At 50.4% G+C, this 26,380-nt stretch overlaps 1 protein-coding gene across 5 annotated transcripts; it reads right to left on the reverse strand.

The window, feature by feature from the left end:
• Positions 1-195: 195 nt before the first annotated feature.
• Positions 196-25,959, reverse strand: FBXO21 (F-box protein 21). Of its 5 annotated transcripts, none has more exons than XM_071445658.1 (13): positions 25,712-25,959; positions 23,082-23,217; positions 20,228-20,322; positions 18,441-18,562; positions 16,656-16,802; positions 16,027-16,160; positions 15,665-15,801; positions 14,109-14,285; positions 13,304-13,436; positions 10,140-10,330; positions 9,082-9,239; positions 1,950-5,694; positions 196-1,547 (listed from the first exon to the last, which is right to left on the reverse strand). In XM_071445658.1, the coding sequence occupies exons 1-12, from the start codon at positions 25,921-25,923 to the stop codon at positions 5,516-5,518; spliced, it is 1,821 nt and encodes a 606-aa protein (XP_071301759.1). In that variant the 5' UTR covers positions 25,924-25,959; the 3' UTR covers positions 196-1,547; positions 1,950-5,515. The 5 variants fall into 5 exon arrangements, with proteins under 5 accessions (XP_071301759.1, XP_071301760.1, XP_071301758.1 ...); XM_071445659.1 differs by having other exon boundaries at positions 196-1,032; positions 1,227-5,694; XM_071445657.1 differs by having other exon boundaries at positions 196-1,160; positions 1,227-5,694.
• Between the last annotated feature and the right edge of the window lie 421 nt (positions 25,960-26,380).

The following is a 26,380-nucleotide window of genomic DNA, read 5'->3' on the forward strand; positions in this document are numbered from 1 at the left end:
CACCCAGGGGTGACCCCCCATGAGGCAGCTTTGGCAGCTCGGGGGGTTCTGTCCCCATCTCCCGGTGCCAGAGGGGCACGGGCAGGGACACAGGGAAGAGCAGAGCCCTGCCAGGAGCAGCACTGGGGACAGGCACCGGACCCTCGCGGCAGGCAGAGGTTTGGGAGCAGCTCAAAGAGCACAGCACACCGGCAGTAGGTAGCAAGTCAGAGTTGTTTATTTGTTTAAAGCCAAATATAAACAGGAAAGGAATGAAATCATTTCCAGCCTCCAGCTGTCCAGGAAAATACCTGTTTATAAATAAAAACGGGGAAAGGAGAGATGCCCCCATCTTGCAACCTCAGCTGTCATTGTCAGGGGCCCTGGGGCTCAGGGCTCCTCACCCTCCATTCCTGGGTCAGCAGTTTTCCATCCAATGTGGAATTTTGCCCAGCCCAGGCACTTCCAGGCAGGAGGAGGGAAATAAATGCAGCACTCTGTCCCTGCCCACAGCCCCCGTGTCCCCCGTGGGGGAAGAGCCAGCAGGGAGGCAGGCAGGGCCCTCAGAGCTGGGATATCCCTGGAGATGCCCAGAATGGGTCAGGACAGCACCTGGAGACAGCTGGGGTACAGGTGGAGGTGGCCTGGAAGGGACCAGAGATCCCAGGGACCCTTCTCCAGCCCAGAGCAGCCCTTTCTTTCCTCCTCATCCTCCTGCCCCCACAGCTCTCCCTGGCCCCAGGCAGGGCTGGCTGGTCTGGACATTCCTGACATTGGTTTTCCTGCAAAGATTGGAGACAAACTCCCATGGTTTGTCAGAGGCCTCAGTGCCTGCCCTCGGCTGTGCCAGGATGGCTCCAAAGGGGTTGGAAGAGCTTCCCCAGAGGATCCAGGAGCTGTCCCTCCCTGCCCCTCCCTGCCCCTCGGCTGCTGGAGGGCACCAGCAGCTCCTCAGCCTGGCCCGGAGCAGAGGCACAGCCAGAGCTCGGCCTCCAAGGGTGGAGAAACATCCCGGGGATGCTGCTGCCCCCAGGAGAGTGCCCGGGAATGGCACTGCCCCTTGGGAATGGCACTGCCCCGTAGGAATGGCACTGCCCTGGAATGGCACTGCCCTGGAATGGCACTGCCCCCTGGGAATGGCACTGCCCCTTGGGAATGGCATTGCCTGGGAATGGCACTGCCTGGGGATGGCACTGCCCCTGGGAATGGCACTGCCCCCTGGGAATGGCACTGCCTGGGAATGGCACTGCCCTGGAATGGCACTGCCTGGGAATGGCACTGCCCCTTGGGAATGGCACTGCCCCGTAGGAATGGCACTGCCCTGGAATGGCACTGCCCTGGAATGGCACTGCCCCCTGGGAATGGCACTGCCCCCTGGGAATGGCACTGCCCTGGAATGGCACTGCCCCCTGGGAATGGCACTGCCCCCTGGGAATGGCACTGCCCTGGAATGGCACTGCCCCCTAGGAATGGCACTGCCCCCTAGGAATGGCACTGCCCTGGATTGGCACTGCCCTCTGGGAATGGCACTGCCCTGGATTGGCACTGCCCTCTGGGAATGGCACTGCCTGGGAATGGCACTGCCCTGGAATGGCACTGCCCCCTAGGAATGGCACTGCCCCCTGGGAATGGCACTGCCCCCTGGGAATGGCACTGCCTGGGAATGGCATTGCCTGGGAATGGCACTGCCCAGAATGACACTGCCTGGGAATGGCACTGCCCCCTGGGAATGGCACTGCCCCGTAGGAATGGCACTGCCCGGGAATGGCACTGCCCTGGAATGGCACTGCCCCCTAGGAATGGCACTGTCCCCTGGGAATGGCACTGCCCCCTAGGAATGGCACTGCCCGGAATGGCACTGCCCGGGAATGGCACTGCCCCCTGGGAATGGCACTGCCCCTTGGGAATGGCATTGCCTGGGAATGGCACTGCCCCCTGGGAATGGCACTGCCCCCTGGGAATGGCATTGCCTGGAACACCCCTGAGTGCCAGCACCCAGTGGCAAAGCCTGGAACCAGCCCTGGCTTTCCCTCACCACCCAGACAGGGAGTACTCCCTGTTTCTGCCCCTTCTCAGCTTCCTCTTCCCCCATTCCGGATTTTTCCCTTCACCTCCTGGATTTTCACATGCAGCACTGGGGCTGTTCTGTCCCCAGCACGGGAGGGAAGGGAAGGGAAGGGAAGGGAAGGGAAGGGAAGGGAAGGGAAGGGAAGGGAAGGGAAGGGAAGGGAAGGGAAGGGAAGGGAAGGGAAGGGAAGGGAAGGGAAGGGAAGGGAAGGGAAGGGAATTCACCCCCTGCTCCCAAGGACACGAGAGACCTGGCCTGGCTTTGCACCTGGTGGGAGAGGGGAGGCAATTCCACAGAAACCTTCCAGGGAGGGCTCCACACAGACAGGACAGACAAATCCCCATGGACAGCATCAGCACCACCTTTAACATGGACCCCATGCACCCAGACATCAGCACAGACACAAGGAGCTTTTGGGATCCACTGCTGTCCCCTTGGGGAAAAGGTGGCAGTGCCTGCCCTGCCAGGAGGGGAGGGGCACAGGCAAACCCCAAATGTCACCCAGCATCCCACAGAGGTGTTCCCACAGTGCTGGGCCCTGCATGTGCCTTCCAAGGTGCATTCCAAGAGGCTGTTCCAGCATGGACACACAGGTATCCTCCGGGCTTCCCAGCTTTTCCTGGCCACCCTGGATGTATCCTGGGGGTTTCCAGGTTTCCCTGGCCACACTTCATTTATCCTGGTGGTTTCCAGCTTTTCCTGGTCATCCTGGATGTATCCTGGGTGTTTCCAGGTTTCCCTGGATGTATCCTGGGGGATTCCAGCTCTCCCAGGTTTCCCTGGATGTATCCTGGGGGTTTCCAGCTCTCCCTGGCCACCCTGGATGCTGGGCTGAGGCCTCCCACAGCAGCAGGTGCTCACAGGGGAGTTTCTCCTCCCCAAGACCAGACCCCACCCAGGGCAAGCAGCACTGGAGGCAGTGGGGACACCCATCCCTAATGGGAGACCAAGGGAACTCAGCATTCCCTTTGGGTTTGTCTCAAATCCCAAAATCTGACTTGGCCCCTGGGCTGAGGTTGTGTGGAAAACACATTGAATCAGTATTTCCAATTTTTCAGCCCAATCTTTTCAAATTTGGCACCTCCAAGGCTGTGTTGGTGCTCTGGGTGACCCAACACCCACAGCCCAGGTGTGGATGTGGGCAGCACCCAGAGCAGGCAGAGCTGCCTGAGGTCACAGCTCCTCCAAAACTCCTGCCAGAGGGATGAGGATTTGGTTCCAGGGTGAGTTCCTGAGTACCCAACCCTCCTGCAGCTCGAGCACACCAGTCTGTGGTGAGCAGCAGCTCCCACACTTCCTCCTGGGCCAGGCTCCTCTCAGGGTATGAGCACAGAGGGGCCCAAAGAGGGACAGAAAGGGCCCTGCTGGCGGCTCTGGGACCCTGAAGCCCCCAGCAGCAGCTCCCCAGGTGGGTTGGCAAGCACTGGCCAGCTCCCAGGGGAACTGTCTGGCTCCTGTGAGCTCTGTCATGGCCTGGGTGCACTGGAGAGAGGCCCACGTGGCAGCAGAAGGGGGCACAAGCCCCCAGGAATCTTGCTGGCAGCTGGGAATAGGAATGGGGAGCCCAAGCCCTGCTCTGCCCCTTCTCAGCCACCTTGGGACTCCCCAGCCCCATTCCCAACCCTGCATCCCTGCCAGGAATCTTTTGGGATCTGCTTTCACAGTGGGTTGGAGGTTTGGGGTCTATTCCAACCCTCAAAAACAAGAGCTGGAATTTCAGGGTTTTTGCCTGAGGATTCCCTACCCTGCTTCACCATGGGAACTCCTCCCTCCCTCCAGGCTCCTGTCAGGACAGACCTGGGATAGTGAAGGTGTCCCTGCCCATGGAACAAGAGGAGCTTTAAGGTCCTTTCCAGCCCAAACCATTCTGGATTCTGACTCTTTAAAGACAGAATTCTGCTTGGAGCAGAGCCCCCTCAGCATTCCTCACTCTCTCCCCACAGGCTGCTCCTCCTGGAGCCCCAGATCCCTGCAGACCACCACCACCAAAGTGCTGGGCTCTCAGCATTTATTTCCACAGCAAACCAGTGCTCAGGGTTGCAGGAGGTGACATGCAGGGCAGGCATTGCTGGAGAGGAGGGCTGTGATTCCACATGGAGATACCTGTAGTGCATAAGAGACTAAAGAGCATCCACCTACCTCTACAGGGCCCTAATTGTCAGCTCAGAGAGAAGAATTACTGTGTTGCAAGTGGACAGTGACAGGAGACACGAGCTGCAGCTACTCTACACACATTGCTTCAGAAACCACAAAGATATGCACAAACACTGTGTCACTCTGCACCCCACAGCCCCTGAGCCCAGAGGAAAACCCCTTCTGCAGTGGTTCTGTCTGGGCCTTTCAGTCAAGGTTAAAAGTCATGTGCCTCGAGCTGCTAAAGCTCTTCCCTTGTAGGCAGCCAAGCCTGCGCCCCCCTAGAATCCGTTTTCTTTTGGCAAGAAGGAAGAAGGCCTCAAGCTGCAGCAATTAATATCTTGCTTCCATAATGCTTTGGCTGACTCCAGGGATGGCCAGGTTCCAGTCATCATTCCACTGTATTGCATAAATACCTATTGGAAAAAAAAAAATTGGAGATGGCAGCGAGCGGCAGCTCCGCGTCCATCGAAGTCACTCAAGGTCCCACCAAACATCCCCACGAGGCTCCAACTCCTCTGGGAACACTCATGGCTGTGCCACAGATCCCACCTTGGACACACACGATGGACAGACCGAAGAACAAGGTCAGGACATGGGCTGGGTGTGGTCAGCAGGCATGGAAAAGGGCCAGGAGCTCCTCCTCTGCTGTTGGAGTCTCTGCCGTTGGAGAGGCGGCCACCTGGCCCCGGGGTCAGCACTGCTCACCAGCCTCACTGCTGCTGGTTTTGTGGCTGGAGCCCTTTCCCAGGCCCGTGAGGATATTGCCAGGCCCAGAAGGATATTCAGGATTGGAACAAGTAGCTCTAGGAACAATCAGACTACAGAGGTGAAGCAATACCTGACCCAGAAATTCAGACCGGAGAAGACAACAGCGAAACGTGAGAGACTTTAAAAACTATTGCCTGCATGGGATACACACTCAAACCAAACCAGACAGACACAGCCAAACAAAAATACTGCCAGGACAAGCCACTTCCTTCTCTGGAAGAGGGGGTTCCTCCATATTCCACACCAGGATCTCGCTGTGCTGACCTTCTGAGGCTACCACAGAAGGAGCAGAATGTGCAGATCCTTCCCAAGGACAACGCTCCTGGCACAGCTGTCCCTGCAAGATCCTCCTGCTGGGCCTCAAGTCCCAAAGTGTCCCTGTGCCCCTGGGCCAGGACAGGCAGGCAGACAACGGGAAGATGCTGTAGCACCAGTTTCCAAGTTCAGTGCAGTTTTCAATGCATTAAGCCAAAGGATTGTCACCAAACTTGCTTCCCACACAAGTTCTGCAGAGAGGGTAAAGCTACACTCCAGCTGCTTCTGTCCCCAGGCTGCCTTTGGCACTCACTCCTTGCCTGAGCTGTAAATCTTCTGCACCGTGGCTCGGGTGAGCTCCAGGTCCTCGGGGTAGCGAATCTCCAGCTCGGTGTTGGCCAGGTAGTGAAGGCCGGTGAACTCGGAGAAGTAGCGGCCGATGTCGGGGTGAGGGATCTCCCGAGGCTCAGAGTTGTACTCCAGGTTCTCTGCCAGGGAAGGGAAGCAGCAGTTACCACCACAGAACTGCAGGGCAGAACCCTGGGCCTCTTTCAGGCCTTGTTTGCGTCTCTAGAAACACCAAATCTGGTGCCTGAAAGGAAAAAATTCACCCTAATGCAGGAAAATGGGCAGAGCAGGTCAGTGTGAGTGCTCACAGAGCCTCACTCCTGATGGCCCCACTGACCAGGGACACGGCAACTGGTTTGTGCCTGGATTGCCTGGCACTGGGCTGGAGGAGCAGGGTGCTGCTCCCACTCTGCTGGTCACAGGACTCGGCTGTAAGCCTGGGGGGAAGCTGCTGCACTGAGCTCTGCTCCCCCAATCCCTCACAGCCCTGGGGGGATCTGTTTGAGGGGAGATCCCCCTCAGATGCTCCAAGGTGAGCCCACCTTCCTCCCTCAGCTTGTGTTTCCACCATGCCAAAGCCCAGCACGTGCCTCCAGCAAAACAAACTTCCCTAAATCCAAACTTCCCCAAGTCCAGTGAAAATCCCTAAGAAGGACACATTTAGTATTTCCCACAGCAGCTCCTTTCCTTCAGATAACCTGATTAGCCACAAGAGTTCAACAACACTGAACCCCAAAGGTGACCCATGAACACTGAACCCTAAAGGTGACCCCTGAACCCCAAAGGTGGCCCCTGAACCCCAAGGGTGGCCCCTGAACACTGAACCCCAAGGGCTGCTCTGCTCTGCAGTGTCAGTGCAGAGCAGGGACTGGGAGTAAATCCCACAGGCTGGAGCCCTGCAGCACTCCCCAAATGATGTCATTTTTTTCCAGCACACTGCCAGATAAAACAGGTAGTATTAGCTAGGGGAAAAAAAAGCTGCATCAGGATCAAAGACTGACTTTGGGCAGGGCAGGAACGAGCTGGGGTGCAGGGAACGTCATTCAGGAATAATCTGTCTCTGAAATCCAGTTCATTAGTGGGAACAGAGAATTCCTATTAATCCATGCAGGCTCTTTGAAGCTGCTGCATGCCAGGGTGTGCAGCCAGCAGCACCAGAGCTTTCCATGCCTCAGCAGCCTGCTGCAGTCCTAGAGGCTTGCAAAGGACCTTTCTGGATACTGCACCACTGCGGAAAAACAATTTGCACTGCTGAGTGCTCTGCAGCAGCATGGCTGAGCTGGGAGCTGGGCTCAGGAACTGCAGGGATGGGGATGTAGGGATGGGGCTGCAGGGATGGAGAGCTGCAGGGATGGAGAGCTGCAGGGATGGAGCTGCAGGGATGGAGCTGCAGGGATGGAGAGCTGCAGGGATGGGGCTGTGCTCAGGAACTGCAGGGATGGAGCTGCAGGGATGGGGCTGCAGGGATGGAGCTGCAGGGATGGAGCTGTGCTCAGGAACTGCAGGGATGGAGCTGTGCTCAGGAACTGCAGGGATGGAGCTGCAGGGATGGGGAGCTGCAGGGATGGAGCTGCAGGGATGGAGCTGCAGGGATGGAGCTGCAGGGATGGAGCTGCAGGGATGGAGAGCTGCAGGGATGGAGAGCTGCAGGGATGGAGAGCTGCAGGGATGGGGAGCTGCAGGGATGGGGAGCTGCAGGGATGGGGCTGTGCTCAGGAACTGCAGGGATGGGGCTGCAGGGATGGAGCTGCAGGGATGGAGCTGCAGGGATGGAGCTGCAGGGAGGGAGCTGCAGGGAGGGAGCTGCAGGGAGGGAGCTGTGCTCAGGAACTGCAGGGATGGAGCTGCAGGGATGGAGCTGTGCTCAGGAACTGCAGGGATGGAGCTGCAGGGATGAAACAGCAGCTGGCAGGGGAACAGGCTGACACAGGCGAGTTCAGCACAAGGTGGGAGCCTCCCAAAGGTGCTGACAAGCAGTTTTGAGCCACAGATCTCTCTCCTGAGCTGTCACAAAGCAAACAAAACACAGACAAGAGTGGACAGGTACCAAACTCCCTGAACAACACAGCAGTTCTGGAATTAACTGCACTCAACCCACAGATTTCCAGGAAGGCCTCAAACTGAGGTACATTTATCTATAATAAGCTTGGGGTTATTTCTGAGCTGGATAAATTAAACTCCATATGAGGATTTGTTTAGGATTCTTTCAGCAAAATCTCTCCCTCTCTCCCCAGAGTCAGGTCAGAAGGATATGAAATAATCCTTCCCAAATGATCTGAGGATGTTTAAGAAGGGATATCAATAGCAGCAAGAACAAACCCTTCACTTCTCCCCAGCAATATCAGAACTCTTGCAGGCCACAGAGATGCAGTGATAGCAGTGGCTCCTACACAGAGATAACAGTGTCAGCCTACCCTGCAAGAACTGTGGGACCAGACAGGGTTCTGTTTGTTTAAACATCATTAGACACAAGATAAGTGATGACTCAGCCCCAGCAGCACTGGGGACAATTACCTGATTAGGTAATTACCAAGATGCACATTTTAATATCAACTCCTGGCACATGAGCATTTCTGGGTTTAAGACTCTCTGAGGCCAAGCCCTGCCTGAGCTGAGCCATCAGCATTTGCCACTTCATATTTTTGAGTGTCTGAATATAAAAAAAGCCAATCTCAGGACAGTGGGAAACACCTGCACTTTACAGAGGGAGGAGTGTCCCTGCCTGTAAAACCACCTTTTGTCACACCTCTTGTCACACTCAGGGGACAGAAGATGAGGGAGCACCCAGGGAAAGGGCATTTTGGTCAGCATTTTCCCTCCAGCAGCTTCCACATCTTCCCTTAGCCAAACACACTCTGGCTGTGCAGCTGCCCTGCCTGGATGGGACTTCCCTGTCACAGGGGGAACACAAACACGAGGCAAATGAACATTTTTACAATGTACAGAGTCACAGACGTGTTTCTCTTTTGTAATTTTCTTCAGAAGCTCAGTTCAACAGTTCTTCCTGTATCCCAACCACACACTCTGACCACCAGACAAGAGTTTCCTCTTATGGTTTGTTGCATAAAGCACATGTGACATTGAGATTTCTACACCTCCTTGCACTTGTGAAGAGACATTCCTTTTTGTTCTGGTTAAAGGTGGCACTAACAGCCAGGTTACCTGTGTCCCCTGGGATCCTGGCACAGTGGCCAGAGCCATGTTCTGATCACAAGCCCTCACTAAATCCCATTTCCAGGTCCTGTCCAAGGCACAGCTGTTGGGAGCAGAAGCTGAATTATTTCTTTCAAAGCAGCAATCAAGGTTCACACCATCAGTGTCCAAAACACTCCTGGGGCAAGAGGAGATCACACCAGAGTGAGCCTTCAAGGCCATCCCAGCAGTGCTGATTTCATGGAGAGCAAACAGAGCAGGCCATGACTCAGGATCATTTCCTTCCTACCTCCACATTTACAAGGCTCGTTAACCACACTTAATTAACCAATGAAGCATCTCTTTGTCCTGATGTGGGCAGAGCCCCTGCTCACCTTGGGCAGCATATCTGCAGGAGCCATCCTCCACCAGGACGTTGTAGAAGGGCTGGTGGGGGCCGTGGGGGAGGCTGTGCACGTTCATGTTCCGGATCCACTCGTGGCCCATCATGCAGGCAGGATCCCAGCCATAAATCACACAGTTGTAGCCATACCTGAGTCAAGAAATGGCACACAAAGGCTGTGGAAACTCCAGGGCCAGCTCTTTTTCCTCAAGATTAACAGAGCACAAACAGGATAGGAACTTCCTGAGAGCTGGCACAAGGAGGAGAGGAGTAAGAGGGAGAAAAAAAAAACAATTCAGAAAGACTTTCTGTTTGTATTTTAAGGTGGAGGGAAGTAACTTTGAATGACTGGATAAACAGACAGGAATAAACAGCTGAAGACAAAGGAAAATCAAATGTGAGCAAGAAAAGAGAATGACAAAGAGCCTGGAAGTCAAGCAGCCAGAAGAGGAAGGAAGAAATAAAGAAGGATCAACCACCCTGCTGGGCTGTGCAACTACTTCTGTGCTCATCACACAGATGTGGCAACCCCAACACTGAGAACAAAGCCATCACTATTTACAGAATGTTCATGGGTTAACTGTGAGGTGCTGGAACTATCACTGCTGATGCCCCTCAAATATGCTCTGTATGTCAAATATGTCCAGAGTCAGAGGAGTAGCCAAAGCAACACAGTGCAGGCAGGAACAGGGAATGAGAGCACAGGGAAACATCCACAAACTGTCCTGGGAATATCAGAATCGATTCTGAAGTTGACTCTGTGGCACAGTCCCTCATTAAGTGATTGCTGCTGTTTCCTGGAGAGCTCTGTGCTCTGGGGATGTTACCTGTGTGACAGAGGATGACTCACACAAGTCAGTCTCTCTGCAGTGCAAACATTTGCTCTCTCCAGGCACTCCCAGAGCCTCCCCCATTTTCCTGCACGGGACAGATGCACGTGCCTGGCATTTCCCACTCCTCCTTGGCACTGAACAACATCTCAGTGCTGTCAGCTCAGACCCTTCTGCTCTGCTGCTACAGAGCTGACTCTGGGGAAGGCTCCCAGCTCACCTCTTGTGTTTCATGATGAGCCCAATGGAGAAGCAAACCTCCTTGTGCTTCTCATCCGAGCGGTGCTTGACCTCAGGGCCCAGCTCCTCCTTGCGCCGCTCGATGTGCTCCAGGGTGTGCTGCACCAGGTACCCCACAGCTCCATGCTGGGATGGGTCCAGGGCCTGGATGTGCTGCAGGATGTCCAGGACCTTCCAAACCACAGCAAAAACAGGGTCAAGACATGTCCCTGCAGCAGCACAACTTATAAACTGGCTTAGATTAGAAGATGGAACTGTGTGTTCTACCCCCATCTGTCAGAGCTGGGGCAGTTCTCTGCTGTCCGTGGGGCAGTTTTTCCTTTATCTCTCCCCCAGCCAATCCTCCCTGCAGGAGATCTCTGCTGTCCATGGCCACTGAGTGTCCCTGCAGGGCTGATCCAATTCCAGCATCCCATGGGGAGATGCTGCATTGCCCAGGGCAGGAGCCAAGCATTCCTACCTGGATCCAATGTGAGCCTGGCACAGCCCAGCAGCCTTTGCCCAGTGCATTGCCAGAGGAGCAGCTTCTGCTGCCCTGCATGGCCAGAGGGAGCCCAGGCCCATCTCCAGCAGCCCTGGAGCTGCAGAGGAAAACTCCCCCCTTGTGCAGGATCCCTGCTCCAGCAGAGCCACAGCTGGCACTGCAGGAGGGCTGAGACCCCATGGGATGGGGCTGTGCCACCCCCCTGACACACAGGGGACAGGGCATGGTCTCACTCTGGCTGTGGTTTGTTTGTTTGTTTGTTTGTTTGTACTATTGCATTTGTATTTTTAATTTTCCTAGTAAAGAACTGTCATTCCTATTCCCATATCTTTACCTGAGAGCCCCTTAATTTCAAAATTATAACAATTTGGAGGGCAAATTTTCCATTTCAAGGGAGGCTCCTGCCTTCCTTAGCAGACACCTGGCTGTTCAAACCAAGACACAAACACATACAGATGTACTGCTGGAGTCAGCTGCATGTGAGTGCCCTGAGATCTGCCACAACATCTTCCACAGTGTTCTCTGCCATAGCTCCATGTTCAGCCTGCACACAGCCTGTTCTTATTCCTTTTCTCTTTGTAAAGCTCCCAGCTTCAGGAAAGACACTGGAGAGCTCAGCAGCTCCTTAAAACTCAGCCCCATGAGTTCATCATGTCCTGTTTAGTGCCCACAGAGCACCTCTCAAGGTTTCTGGTCATGAGAATGCAGTTCCCAATGTCCCAAAAATGCTGCTGGGAAGTGATTCCAGGTGACTTCTGGTGCTCTTGAGACCTCATATTTTAACTTAAAAGAGCTTCTCAGCATGTCTGTGAGGAGCAAAAATAGGGCAGCACAGGAGGAAATGGAAATAACCTCCATGATGCTTCCCCATGGAAGAAGACAGAAAAGCTGCTTGTCTCAGGATGACTGAAGAACACAGAGCAGCAAAGTCTGCAGATCCACAATTCCAGCCTCCCAACACCCTCTGGCACAACATCAGAGCACCTGCTGCTGAGTTTGTTAAGAGGCAGGCAAAGCAAATTGAAATTTTTTGGTAAAAGCAAGGAAAAAAACTCCAATCTGTTGAGTAAACATTTTGAGAAAAGACAGGTATCTGTCTCAACATGAAATACATCAAGTCCCAAAATCTGCCACATTTTGGCACCTGGAAAAAGGATTGTCTCCTTGATCATAGGTTTGGTCATTAAGTTCAGAGCAGCAGCAGAAGAGGAATGGAAATCTCAGGCTGTTCAGCATGAACAGCAGCCAAAAATCGAGGAAAATCAATTTAAATAAAGGACAAGTGAGTAATTCATGAGAAGAAACACAGCTCAGGCTTCTTGGCCACTTTAATTCTATTAAGAATTAAGAAGGATCCTGTGAAAATCCTGAAAAATCCTAAAGGAAGGAAGTAACCACAGCTGCCAGAGATTCCTGGGAGTTTTATTTACTGTTATGTACAAATATTTAGGGCAACATTAAGTGTAGCTCTGCAGGACTTTTTAGATTTCCTAGCCATCCATAAATCTGGCAGCTCCTGTCAAAGCTGGTACATTGTGTCCTGTCAGACACAGCATTCTCTCTGGTTAGCTGCAATCCTGCCTGACAGCCTGGAATGACTGGATACAATCCTGAAAAATCCAAATTTGCTCATTTGCATTGCAGCTGGTGCAGAGAGCTCAGTAAAACTCAGCCCTGGGGTTGGGTTCTGTAAATCCAAATCTGGTGCTCCCCAAACTGTGCTGAGTGCCAGGAAGGGGCAGGAAGATCTTTCAGTACTCCCTATTTATGTCCAGCTCAGTGAGTCCCTCCCATACACAATTTTTGGTGCTGGTTTTACTGTGCTGACCCTAAAATTTGCTGCCATAATAAAGGTAGGGCAAGCTCAGCACAAGGGAATGAGGGAGCTTCTCCAGCAGTGCTGTTCCAGTTGATTTGGTGGGAAGAGCTTTGCTTCTGCTCAGCTGTGCAGCCAATATTCCTGCCTCCTTCCCAAATCTCACAGGTGGAACTGGCACAGGCTCCACTGAAGCAGCACAGGGAATTCTGAGTAGGAAAAACCTCTGTGCTGCAGTGACACACTAAAAAAATCAGATTTTTTTGAGTTACAGGCTCTTCCCTGATTCAGTGAAAGCCTTGGATGATCCAAGCAACCTGTAAATCTCAGCACCTTCCTTCTCATACTCCCAAGATAACAGGACTGGAGTTGTTACCCTGAAGGAAAAAGAATTCCAAGGACAGGAATATCAAGCTGCTTTTTCACAGACTGTGTGGCCAAAGTTGGAAGCACAACTTTGGTTTTATTTATAAAAGATAACTTCCTCAAGTTTTCTGATAAGGTAATTGCTCTTTTTCCAGGAGCCCAGCAGGAGTTTTACCACAATTTAGGCACAGGATGCTCTAAGAACTCACTGTCCATGGTGTTGGTTACAAGACAAGCTGTAAATCATAAATTATGACTCAAAGCTGCTCCCAAGTCTCCCCCAGGACAAGCAGCCAAGAATCATCCACTCTCCCTACTTCAAATTGATTCCCTGCAATGTGAGAACTCCTCCAACTGCATTTATTACAGAAACAACTTGTGGCAGACTGTAATGCAGGCTGACAGAGCCCAAAAATCAATAACCCAGTGTTAATAGTGCTCAGCCTTCCCCACAGCATTCCCCTGAGTGCCCAGGTACCTTTTCTGGCCAGATTCCCAGGTGGAAGTATAACCTGGCCTGGAGCATGAGGTGCTGCACATTGTCTGGATACATGGCCAGGTACAGGTCCAAGGAGTCCCTCAGGAGCTGGTAGGACTGGTCAGTGCTCTCTCTGCCAGCAGAAAGGAAACTCAGCTGTGAGGCTCTGCAACCCTGTCCCCAGAGCTCCCAGGGACAGGGGGAGCCCCCAGAATGGTGCTGCAGGTCCAGCATGCTCCCAGCAGTGACTGCAGCACAGATTGTCACCCAGCACATCAGCCTGCTACAAGGAAAATCACTCCACACCTGATCACTGAACTCTGCCCTCCCACCCACTGCTCTTCTCCTGGGTCAGATAATCCCACACACAGAATTCACTCCCCAAGCCATTTCCTTTTGTCCCCCTGACACCTCCAGCAATCCTTCCACTTCTGGGAGTCTGTCTGTGGCTGCTCAGGAAAGGGATTATCAGGAGGATTTGGAAACAAAACTTGATGTTCTACACACCAACAGGATCTCTGAAAATGCTCATTTGAACATGGGGGTTGTGCCTACCACATGACAGGAAAAGTTGGACAGTCCCTATCAGCTTTTCACAGAGAAAATAAAACATCTTGTCTATTTTCTTGAGAGGAACTCGTTTCACTAAATATTTTTGTTTCCATGCAGGTGATTAAAATGCCTTGTGACACAGGGAATTCTCATGATCTCATGAGGTGAGTGACACCTTTTGGAAGCAGCAATATTGGACATTCAGATATTGCATCCCAGGTCCTTTTTCCCAGGGTATGGACCCCCAGCTCACCTCTTGCCAAGGTTCAGGAGGTTCCCCACCATGCGCTGCAGCACCTCCTTGGAGGTCACCACTCCATAGAACTCCTCTGTCACGTGGTGCCCGATCAGGTACTCGCACTCCTTCACTGTCAGCTGCTTCCCCTTCCCAAAGGCATCAATGTAGGTGTAGTCAAAAATATCTGTGCTTCTGAGGAGGCAACAGAGAGCACAAACTGTGAGCAGGGGCTCGTGGTAAAGCAGGGTTTGCTGCTTCTGTTCTTCCCTCAGCACTTCCAACCCGTGTCCTTCCTTCCTCAGCTCCCTCCTGAACACAGACTACCTGGTACCTTTCCTCTTTTCCATAATTCTCACATCACCTCATGGGTATTATTATTTCAGGAAATCTGTTATTATTCAGCAGAAGCAGAAGTGAATTTCAGGAAAGCTTTCCTAAACGTCTTCATTTCTCAGCTCCTTCCTAAACAGAGACTACTTGGTACCTTCTCTCTTTTCCATAATTCTCATATCACCTCATGGGTACTATGATTTAATGAAATCTGTTACCATTCAACAGCAGCAGAACTGAATTCTAGGAAAATTTCCTAAAGATCTGGTTTTTCCTTCTGTATAGGTTATAATTCCATGTGGAAAATAATGAAACATTCTCCTCTAGGTCTAGAGAAGGAAATCTGTTATTATTCAGCAGCAGCAGCTAAGCTCTAGGAAAACTTTCCTAAAGATCTTCATTTCCCAGCTCCTTTCCAAACAGAGACTACTTGGTACCTTTCCTCTTTTCCATAATTCTCACATCACCTCATGGGTACTATGATTTCATGAAATCTGTTACCATTCAGCAGCAGCAGAACTGAGTTCTAGGAAAACTTTCCTAAAAATCGGATTTTTCCCTCTGTATAGGTTACAATTCCAGGTGGAAAATAATTAAACATTCTCCTCTAGGTCTAGAGAAGGAAATCTGTTACCATCCAGCAGTAGCAGCTGAGGTCTAGGAAAACTTTCCTAAACATCTTCATTTCTCAGCTCCTTCCTAAACAGAGACTACTTGGTACCTTCTCTCTTTTCCATAATTCTCACAACACCTCATGGGTATTATTATTTCAGGAAATCTCTTATTATTCAGTATCTGCAGAACTGAGTTCTAGGAAAACTTTCCTAAAAATCAGATTTTTCCCTCTGTATAGGTTACAATTCCAGATGGAAAATAATTAAACATTCTCCTCTAGGTCTAGAGAAGGAAATCTGTTACCATTCAGCAGCAGCAGCTGAGGTCTAGGAAAACTTTCCTAAACATCTTCATTTGCCAGCTCCTTCCTACACAGAGACTACTTGGTACCTTCTCTCTTTTCCATAATTCTCACATCACCTCATGGGTATTATTATTTCAGGAAATCTCTTATTATTCAGTATCTGCAGAACTGAGTTCTAGAAAAACTTTCCTAAAGATCTGGTATTTCCCTCTGTACAGGCAGATGGAACACAATTAAATACTCTCACACAGGTGTGGAGCTGTAAATAAGTTCTGGTTTTTGTCACTGTGGGCACAATTTCAGAGTTCAGCAGGTCACTCACCCTTCTTTCCCTTGGCACCACCGCAGTAGGAAATGGCTGGGAAAGTTGACAGGCTCCAGTTTGACTCCCAGCTGCCTGGCAATTGTTAAATAAAGCACAGACAAACTGATGGGAATTCCTGTCCTGCGGATCAAAACCTGGGGGAGAAAAATGTGACAAAAACACAAGTGGGATTTAAGAAAAACATGAATTTCAAGGGTTGATTTCACAACTGAAAATGCAACTTGACAGAATATGCACTGAAGGATAACAGATTTATTTAAGAGTTGTTCTTCACAGAGAATGACTTGTCTGGCTACATTCAGACAAATCAAGTGTCTCAAGCCTTGCAGCCTCCCAGTTTTTGCCTGACACACACATACCTGGTGAATGTAGGAATTCAGGGAATTGTAGTAATCCAGCTCATTTCCTTTGTATTTCAGCTGCTCATACAGGACACAGTTCATGGCATCGAGCACCTGCCTCTGAAGTTCCACTTCTGGAATGAGAACCTCTCCTGCAAACACATGCAGTGAAATAAAGACTGAGAAAACAAGAGCACTCAACCTTTATGCAATGAAATCTTCACATGGGCAGGTTCAGTCTCTCCTTGGAAGCCAGAAATTACTCAGTGTTTATAAAACCAAGGAGCAAAATGCTGCCTGACCTTTGCAGATGATAAACATGTACCTTTCCACTGATAATTTTCTGAGATGAGCAGGAAAGAGGTTGTTTCCCAGTCCCACAGCTCAGCTGTGATAACAGGACTAAATAGATTCCAGAGACAAATGGGAAAAAAATAGAATTCCCCTCCCAATTCTTTCAGCATCAGATGGACTGAACCCTGGGCTACTGAACAGCTGTTTCTTGAATGATGGCTTCAGTAAATGTCACAATTTTGTTTGCCAGGGGATAAAAACAACAGCTCTCTAAGCTGCCACAACTGCCCAGCTGTTCCAGCTGTGCAGAGGGGCAGGAAGGCTCTGCAGGAAGGCACATTTCTGTACAGTACCTGCCTTGGAAGCCAAGCTGGGGTGCCTGGGGTTCTTGGTCCGCAGCACTTTGCGCACTTTGTCCGTGATATCGTCCACCTGAGCCTGGACACTCTTCAGGCAGATGTCTGACAGGGGGTTACAGTATTGATCAATCAAAACAGCACCTGGAAAAAACAAACTGCATAAGAAACAGGACTTGAGTTTTTTCTTTGCTTGGTTTTGCCTGCTCTACATTCCAGGCACGCAGCGAGCGGTTGCAGCAGAACAGCAGAGCCCGGTGTCTGAACCTGCAGTCATCTCCTGGATACACAAAATGCACAGAGTGAGCTGACAGGAGAAATCACCAGCTGAACTCAGAATTGCCCTCTCCACCATGCTGAAAGGTACCTGTACCTTGAGCAGGAGTGCTGCTGGGTCAGGCTTGACCAGCTCTGCAGCCCCTGGCACCTCCCCAAGGTACAGAGATTTTTATTCAGAGCCTGAAACAATCCCAGCTTCACTCAAACTGCCTCAGTTCTGATTGTTCCCTGTCACATCCTCCATATCATCCTTGTTTATCATTTCCTTATCTGCTACATTCATCTTTCTCTTCCACACCTGCTCTCCATCTTCCTAACACAACACAGAACAGAACAAACTTTTGTGTTCCTCCTGCACAAGCCCCTCCAGGAAAATATTTTATTTTCACAGAACCTTCTCCTTGGCACCACTGCTCTTTCCAAAGCCTCCTCTTTTCAATCTTTGGAATCAGCTGCAAGGATTTTGTATGGACCATACATCTTCCAGCCTCCTACAAGGCTTTGTCAGCATGTCCATGACTGGTCTGTAAATCAAGGAATTCAGCAGGGCCCCATGTCTCCTTCTTGTCCTCCCAAAGTGTTCCCTGTGCTGAAATTCCCAAAACACTTCCTGCTGCTGCTTCAAAGGCACGTTCATGGCAGACAAACCACACATATTTGTGACCCACATGACTAAGTCTCATCATTAATTTGGTTTTTTCTAGAAAATTACACTTTTTGCTTTCCCTTCTTGCCCTAACAGCCCCTTCTTCAAAGTCTACTGCATTAACAAGAACCAGCTTTGGTGTTCCAGCCTCTTTTGTCCTTTTTCAGGGACATTTTGGAGTGTGTACCAAGAGCAAGGGACTCTTCTACAGCCCCTGGCAGTTTCTGAGCCATTCAGAAGACAGAAGAATAATAATCCACCAGACTGAGGACATGAAGAGCAGAAGAAGCAGAAGAAAGAGCTTTTTCTTTCTTAGCAGGTGTAAGTGCCCTCCCACCACGTGAATGGACTTGGATTTGTTTCCCACCAAAGTCCAGCACTCAGTTCTTGAGACACTCCCAGTGCTCAGGCTACAACAATTCCCTCTGCTTGCTCCCTGAGGAGCTCCTGGGAAGGGGAAAGCAGGGAACTGACTGGGAATCAGCTCAGGAGCCACAGCAGCAATGGCAGTAATGAGCATGCCGAGCTCCAGCTCATTTTCTCAGCACCTTGTTCAACACCTTGTTCAAGACTCATTTTCTCAGCACCTTGTTCAAGCAGTGTTTTACCATTTTCTGCCTTCAGCCCAGCTGTCCAGGGGTGATTTTTCAAGCACACAGCACCGACAGCACCTGATGCCATCCTGACATTTGGATGCAATGCTGCTGTGGGATGGGAAAGATTCCAGACACATCCAAAATCCAGCCTGAACTCTGAGTCATGAGGCAAGGGTTTGCTGGAATCTGAGCAAGGCAGGCTCCTTGCAGGTGAAGGCAGCATGGAGAGCTGGCATTAGGGGCTCTGTGCCCAGCACTCACCCTCCAGGAAGGATTGTCTCTCCGTGGGGCGCTGCAGATACTCCTTCAGGTTCTTTAGAATGTTCTGCTGCCGTAGGAAATAGAGAATTTTCTTTGCATAGTACTTCCAGGTGAGACCTTTCCTGCACAGTTAAACACAAGAGGAAGCATTTCACTAAATAGGTATTTGAAGGGTGAACAGTTGGTTTAAGTTTTAATCCAAGTTTACAGTGTGGGTTATTGTTTTTCTCAACAAGCAATGTCACTTCAAGCCAAAAGGGGAATCCTTATCACAAAAAGCCACACAACTTGCAAAACATTGCTCCTATCATCTCCAATTTTCATCCCATCACCAATACATCCTTTTGAGAGGATACATTATCAGGGGAAACAACACAGATCCTAATTAAAGGAGCTCAGGAATATCTGATTAAAATCCTGTACTTCATTCATAAAACATTACCCTCTGTCTGACTGTATCTCTCCAGAGCCACTCCTAAAGCATCCTCCCAGCATTAAAAATGGATTGATGAGGGACATGAATGTCAGTCCAATAGTATTCAGAAGAAAAACAAAATTCCCCAGAGGAAAAGCAACTCTGTAGCTCTGAGAAGGCAGGAGGAGATCAACAGTTGCTCTGTAGATGACACAATTCCAAAACTTTTTACAGCAAAGCCCCATCACTTTCTAAAGTCTCTCCATTCTCCTGGACAGCAGGGCAATCAAAATTCATAATATTTTATCTTCTTCCAATAAACTGGGATCCTCAAAAGGGACAACTGCTTTATTGGGATATCTTCCAGGGAGATGATTTAGCCTAATGCTCCTGAATGGCACTGACTAGAGCTTAATCAGGGTGTAATTAGCATCAATTCTGCTTTATGGGGAGGCATTTGGCCAGTGCAAAGCCTCAAAAGCTTTTTAACCAGTTGTCAAATGAGAGATGCTCAGGCCCAGCTCAAATAGAGCAGGCAATAAAATGGATGGGAAAAGGCAAAAATGAGATGATTGCCATTCCAGTTGGGCTTTTTCAAGCCCTATTAACAGTCCCTCTAATCAAGGCTATTAGGCCCCATTAAGGACATTTATCACAGCTTTGTATCACACCAAACCCAGCCTAGGTAGGTGGTACCAGCAGAAAAACCTTCAAATAAAGCAAATAAAAACCTTCAAATAAACATACTCATCTTGCCCAGTGTTAAGGTGGTGAGATTACCCAGGCAGATAAAACCCAGGAGTTTTATTTACCACCTGGCTAAATAATTTACAGAACTGCAAATTTTGCAGTGGCTGAATTCAACTCAGTTGCTTCTCTGGGGACAAAAATTGGACCAGCCTACCCCAGCTCAGAAAAGGAAAGAAAAAGCTGGAATTTCAGGGTATTTCAGGAATTTCAGGGATTCATGGTGGCAGTCCTGAAGGATTCCTGCTTCCCTCTGGTGCTCTGACCTAATCCTGAAAATCAGTTCAGCAAACTGACCCAGGCTTAAATCAAAAAGGAACAAGAGGATGGGAACAGCTTAGGCAGAGCTGAGGGTGCATGGGATATGTCCCAAGAGATGCCACGAGCTGGCAAGGAAATAACAAAAAGCACCACAAAGCCAGAGGATCTCCTCTGGTGGGACAAAGTTTCCATGGTTTCCTCTGGAAATACTCAATCTGCTGTGAAATCAGGCCTCAGCAAGCCTGGGGGTGTTGTTTAATGAGTGACCAAGGGCAGAAGCTGAGGTCAGACATGAACCAGGGTATTTTTCTCCTTGAACTGGTGAAAAGAGGGAAATCCCTGCCATTTCTCAGCCCTCTCTTACCTTCCTTCCATGTTGAGGATACACATCAGCTCATCCTCAAAGAAATGGCTGGGGCAGCCCAGAGTCTCAATGTCACTGAATCCATCACAGGGCACCTGGCAAAGCAGACAAGGAGTCATGCACAGCACAACAGCTTCTCCCACAACTTCAGAAAAAGTCTCAAAAACAAATTAATTCTTTTTTTTTTTTTCAATTTATTAAAGATCTTCAAAATGTCCTGCTCCCCAAATACTCCCAGTCTGTACTCATGGATTTATGAATCCACTGAGAACCCCAGGAACATTCTATAGCAATTTCAGCCCAATTCTACAGCATTTAGGGCTATGATGCTTGTGTTCATGGATTTATTAATCCACTGAGAACCCCAGGAACATTCTATAGCAATTTCAGCCCAATTCTACAGCATTTAGGGCTGTGATGCTTGTGTTCATGGATTTATTAATGCACTGAGAACCCCAGGAACATTCTATAGCAATTTCAGCCCAATTCTACAGCAATTTCAGCCCCATTCTATAGCAATTTCAGCCCAATTTCAGCCCATAGCATTTAGGGCTATGATGCTGAGTTCAGGACCAGCAGAATCACATTTATGCAGGGTGAGCACAAGCTGCAAGTGATTTTAAGGTGGAATCAACTTCTCCTTGTGGTTGACTGAACCCCTCCATACACCCCCCTTTGCAGGAGATTCATCCTGGGTGAAGGAATGAAGAGCAGGAGCCTTTATTTTTTGCAACAACCACTTCTGCATCTATATTCAGAACTGCTATTTTCTTCCAGAATTCAGAATTACTTTTTAAACTTTGGCTGAACTGTAAAAAAAAATAGGCTTTCAAGCTTTTCACTATAGGATATGGGCTCATGTATGGGTTGAAAGCCTTCTCAGCTCTGAGCAGGGAATCAAGCTGCAGTTTCTGGCCCCACAGGAGATGGTTCTCATCATGAGGCCTTTGGGCATTGCTTAATGGTCTCTCCATGGTCTTTGCATATGTGATCAAAACAGGAGGAATCCAGGAGCTGCTTCTCCCAGTTAATGCTCTGACAATTCTCCATGGACAAATGTGTGGCTGCTGCAGAACAGAGCAGCCAGGAGACATCAAACACCCACCTGGCCCTGCTGCCTTCCTTCTGCACAGGAGCCATAAAAGGGGGGCTGTTTAGTGGCTCCTGTGTGGGATTTTGAATTCAGTCAAAGTTACAGGCAGTATTTATATTGATCTCACAGAATTCCAGGCTGACCCAGCTTGCCAAAATCCACAGCTACCAAGCAAAAGAGCCAAGATACTCCTGCCTCATGTGCATGTCAGTGTGAGACACCACATTTTCACCTTTTCCTCACTGAACACAGAAGCATTTCAGGGTCATGGTTGCTGGAGAACTTCAAAAACACACTTTGCAACTGAGTGGCCCTGTTGTGCTTTGCTCCTGAACTCAAAGGGCTTGGGACAGCTCTCAGAACTCGTCCTTGCACAAGGTCTGCAGTGAGGAACAGCAGCTGTGCTTTGTGTCAACAAAACCCTGTGGCCTTCAGAATTCCCAGAGCCAGGGCTGAGCTCCCAGCAAAAAGCAAAGAGCTTTCAGGGCTGAATGCAATCCCAGGGGGTGCTGCACTCCACACACCCCTGGATTTGGAACTCTCTCCCCTTCTGGCTGTGTTTCAGCATCTTACACAAAGTCAGGAAATACAAAATCTCTGAGTGCACAGTTGAGGTGATGTGGAGAGAGGGGCAAGAGAAACTAATGAAAAGAATTGATCACAATCAAGGAAGGTGAATCTGTGAATTATTATGGAATCATGGAATATCCCAAGCTACCAAGGATCATTCAGTCCAACTCCTGACCCTGCACAGACATCCCAAAATCCCATCACATCCCTGGCAGTGCTGTCCAAATGCTCCTGGAGCTATGGCAGAGCCAGAGGCTGTCCCCACTGCCCTGGGGAGCCTGGGCAGTGCCCAGCACCCACTGGGGGAAGAAGAACCTTTTCCTAATAAAAATAATAATAAAAACTACATAAACACGTTTTTAAAAGGGAAAACCCTTCTAAGAAATAAACAACTTTTGAATGGTTTAAGGATTTTTAAAGAAGAATACACCCTGGTGATGTGAATGCTCAGGCAGTGTTGAGGAAACAGCCTCAAGGTGCTCCAGGGGAGGTTTAGGTTGGATATTAGGAAAAATTGATTAATGGAAAGGGTTGGAACGAGCTTAGGGAAGTGGTGCAACTGCTGTCCTTGAAAGAAATTCAGTTTTCTGGACCCTTGGAATGAAAATCTCCTGGCAGCAGCTGCTGTTGGGTTGGGGCAAGGACCAGTGCTGGGCTCAGCCTAAACCCTTCTGGCAGCAGACCAAGGGTACAACATGGGCTCTTGTGGCTGCATCAATTGCAAGCCACAACAATTTCTGAAAATAACAACAGCAACAACAATAATAACGATAATAATAATAATAATAATAATAATAATAATAATAATAATAATAATAATAATGTTCTTTGTGTCCTCAAGATGCCAGCCCAGGGTGCTGTGAGAAATCTCAGCCTCTCTGAGCTCTGGTTTCTGTCCATATAAAGCTGTGAGAGCAGCACAAGCAGCCCTACAGACACCTGCACTGTGCTGCTCTCTGCTTCTCCTTGCAAGATTTGTTCTCCTAAGGGAATTTAGGAATGTCAGCTCTGGCTTTCTGAAGGTCCTCTGAAGGGTTCAGAAAATGAAGATGTGGTGCTGAGGGACACGGTTCAGGACTTGATCCTGGAGGTGTTTTCCACCCTTAATGATTCCATTAATGATTTTATTAATGATTCTATTGGACAAGTGGCAGGGCTGCTGCACACAGCCACAAAGAGAGGAGGACTTACATGTTCTGAGAAGAACCTTTTGGAGAAGGAGGCCACAATCCTCTGTGCCTCCAGCCCCGCGTTGTGCCGTGCCTTGTACTCCTCCAGCCAGCTGACACTGTCACTGTGGCTGTAGTACTTCAGCAGGGATGGCCACCTGCACACACACACACACACAAAACAACAGCAGCATTAATATTTCACCTCCCTGAGAACCTCCAGAACGATCTGAGGAGCTGAGACAGAGCCCAGACACTGCCCAGCTTTAAATTGTATTAAATTACCTCAGACATCAAAGCACAACTCCCCAACTGCAGCTGTGCATTAATGATTATTTAAAAGCAAGCTCTCCTGAAGCCCTCAGAGGCTCCCACTCCAGGATTTCAATGCCTAAACATCCTAAATGCTTCAGTTTTATAATTAAAAGAGTTTACCACAAAGAAGGAAGCCAACCTGGCACTGAACAGAAGGGGAATTCTCTGTCCTGTGTTCTTCCTACCACCTCGGGGAGCTCATTAAAAACACAGCTCCCTCCACTGCCCTTGCTGGTGGCAACATCTAGGGGAGGAAAACACAACCTGAAGTCAAATTGTGACAGCTAAATGCTTCTGCAGTTTGACAAGAGACAAGAAATAATTGTTTGGAAAAAAAAACCACCTCACAGCTTTCCTGTAAAAAAACCCCCTCCTTTACTGAGACTCAAAGACCACACATTTCACAGCTTATCCAGAATTTCAAGGTTCAGCTGAAAATCCAACTTCAGGGCATGCTTTGGGGGCTGTTAGCAGCACCTTTTTGAATAAAGTGGGTGTGTGCTGCCACAACACAGCTTTGTGCCATAAAACAGGTGCCAGCACTGCAATTCCTGCTGCTGTGAAGACACCAGGATCACTTGTGTGAGAAACATGAACAAGAATAAACACAGATGGAAATATTTTGGAAATGAAGCTGAGAGAAAGGGGTTTCTTCTCATTTGCTGGGGGATTTATTCCACATTTTGAAATGCTGTTCATTATTACTGGTTTATACAAAACATTTTCCTTTGTCTTAGGCTTTTTTCAGATTATTTATATATATATATATATATATATATATATATATATATATATATATATATATATATATATTTAATTTGCCAAATATTGAAATCATTCCTCCTGTATAATAATTATTACCAGTGTCCAAACAACACCTGGAAGGTATTTCACTGCTGGTTAATCATAAAACTCCCCTGCACTTGTCTCCACACAATGAAGTCAAATAACCTCACATTATATAACAACCTCTCTCCTGATGAATCCCTGGCCTTTCAGCTACTGCTGAAATGCAGCCACCTCACAATAACCATCACAGTCCTTTATTTTGGGATGAGAAAGGAGAATTTCATGGCTTGGAAGGACAGTGGGAATTTTGGAAAGATGAAAGTGCCATTGCTCACAATGGAATCCAGCCAGGATGGCAAGGTCAGGGTGAAGCCTCCTGCCAAAAATTCCATTATCAAGGAGAGAGGAGGGGAGCAACGTGTGTCAATCACCCACCACATCCAATTCCAGCTGCTGGATCCCAACCAGGCTGACACTTGCAGGAACTGCTGAAAGTCAGTCCCAGAGCCATGGCTTGGTGCAGTGGGGAAGCTGTAATTCCTCAGCAGCTTTTTCACCCCTGTGAAAAGGGGGAAAAGGGAACAATCCCCACATTTGGGCTGAGCTGAAATTCAGGAGCCAACTGGCAGTGAGAGAAAGCAATTCTGCTGCTTTTCCTGTGCCAGCACAGACAAAAGCAGGTAAGAGATGAGTCTGGACAGCCTCAGGGGATGAGAGGAGCTGCCCCCAGGACTGCTGAGACCAGCACAGCACCACCAGTGTCACAGCCACCCTTGAACCCAAAATATGCACAGTGCCACCAAGCACAGCCCCTGGGGACAACAGAACAGCAGCAAAAACCTATCCCAAGGACCTGGGCATCTGTGAGAACAGCTCTCCCCAAATCCTCAGGCATAAACACCTCCCTGCTGTCCAGCATCAGGCCCGAGATGGGTTTTGGCTGTTGCTTTGGCAGTTTTGGAGGGGTCAGGGAGGCCAATCCGGGCTGGCCCTGGGAATGCAGGGGATCCACGGGCCCCGGTGTGGAAAGGGCCACAAACCTGATCTCCGGCCAAGGGGGATCCCCTGCGAGCAGCAGGGCCCTCCCAGGGGATTTGGAAGGGCAGGAAGCGCTGCAGGAGCCTCGGAGCAGCGCAGCCGTGGCCGCCCCATCCCTGCAGGTGCTCCAGGCCCGGCTGGATAAACCTGGAGCAGCCTGGCACAGGGCTTGGTGCCGCTGCCCATGGCAGGGGGTGACACGATGCCTTCACAGCCCCCTCCCACCCGCAGTGCCCGGTGTCCCTGCCCATGGCAGGGGGTGACACGATGCCTTCACAGCTGCCTCCCCCCCGCGCCGCCCGGTGCCCGCCCGGTGCCACCGGAGCGCCGCAGGCTCGCCCGGCCCGGGCGGAGTTCACCGCGAAGGGATCGGGCGGTGACGGCGGCGCTTCCACCGCCCCACGCGACCCTCCCAGCCCGGCCTGTCCATCCCCGGTGCCGCGGGACGCCGGCGGTGCCCGTTCCCTCCCGTCCGAGCCCGGGCGGGCCGGGCCGAGCGGCGCTGCCCACCTGAGGCGGAAGCGCTCCCGCCACACCTTGCCGCGGGGCTGGCACGCTTCGCGCAGCCGGCGGCAGGTGCAGGACACGCGGCCGATGTCGGCGGCGCCCAGCACGTCGCAGCAGAGGATGAGCTCCAGCAGCTCGCCCGGTAGGTCCGTCAGGCCCGTGCCGCCGCCACTGCCGGTGCCGGGCCCCGCCGGGCCCGCGGCCTCCGCCGCCATCTTGGCTGTTTACCTGCGCTCCGGGGCCGCCGGCGCTTCCGGGGAGGGGCGGCCCGGGGAGCGTCCGCCAAGTGCGGCCGCAGCGGCGAGCGCAGAGCGGGCAAGGGAGCGTCTGACAAGTGACGGGAACAGCGGGGACGGAAAGGGCACGGGGGGCTGCCGGTACCGGGAACGGCGGGCACAGAGGGACCGCATCGCCGTGATCAGTATTAGAAACGGAGTGCTAAAAAGGGATCAATGTGATCAGTATTGGAAACGGAGTGCCAAAGAGGGACCGAATCGGTGTGATCAGTATTGGAAAGGGGGTGCGAAAAAAGGACCATATCGCCGTGATCAATATTGGAAATGGAGTGCCAAAAAGGGACCACATCACCGTGATCAATATTGGAAATTAAGTGCCAAAAAGGGACCACATCACCGTGATCAACATTGGAAATTAAGTGCCAAAAAAGGACCA

Source organism: Agelaius tricolor, unplaced genomic scaffold (genome assembly GCF_023055355.1).
Source record: "Agelaius tricolor isolate 1412-34295 unplaced genomic scaffold, bAgeTri1.0.p SCAF_20, whole genome shotgun sequence".
Taxonomy (NCBI): domain Eukaryota; kingdom Metazoa; phylum Chordata; class Aves; order Passeriformes; family Icteridae; genus Agelaius; species Agelaius tricolor.

Bases quoted from the DNA above. Each gene is read 5' to 3' on its own strand.
- FBXO21 (XM_071445658.1), bottom strand. From the start codon at position 25,923: ATGGCGGCGGAGGCCGCGGGCCCGGCGGGGCCCGGCACCGGCAGTGGC. The intron at 16,161-16,655 runs GTACTGTACAGA...ATGTGTTTGCAG, and splicing joins CAGCTTGGCTTCCAAGGCAG to GAGAGGTTCTCATTCCAGAA. The intron at 9,240-10,139 runs GTGAGCTGGGAG...TTCTTGACTCAG, and splicing joins CTCATCATGAAACACAAGAG to GTATGGCTACAACTGTGTGA.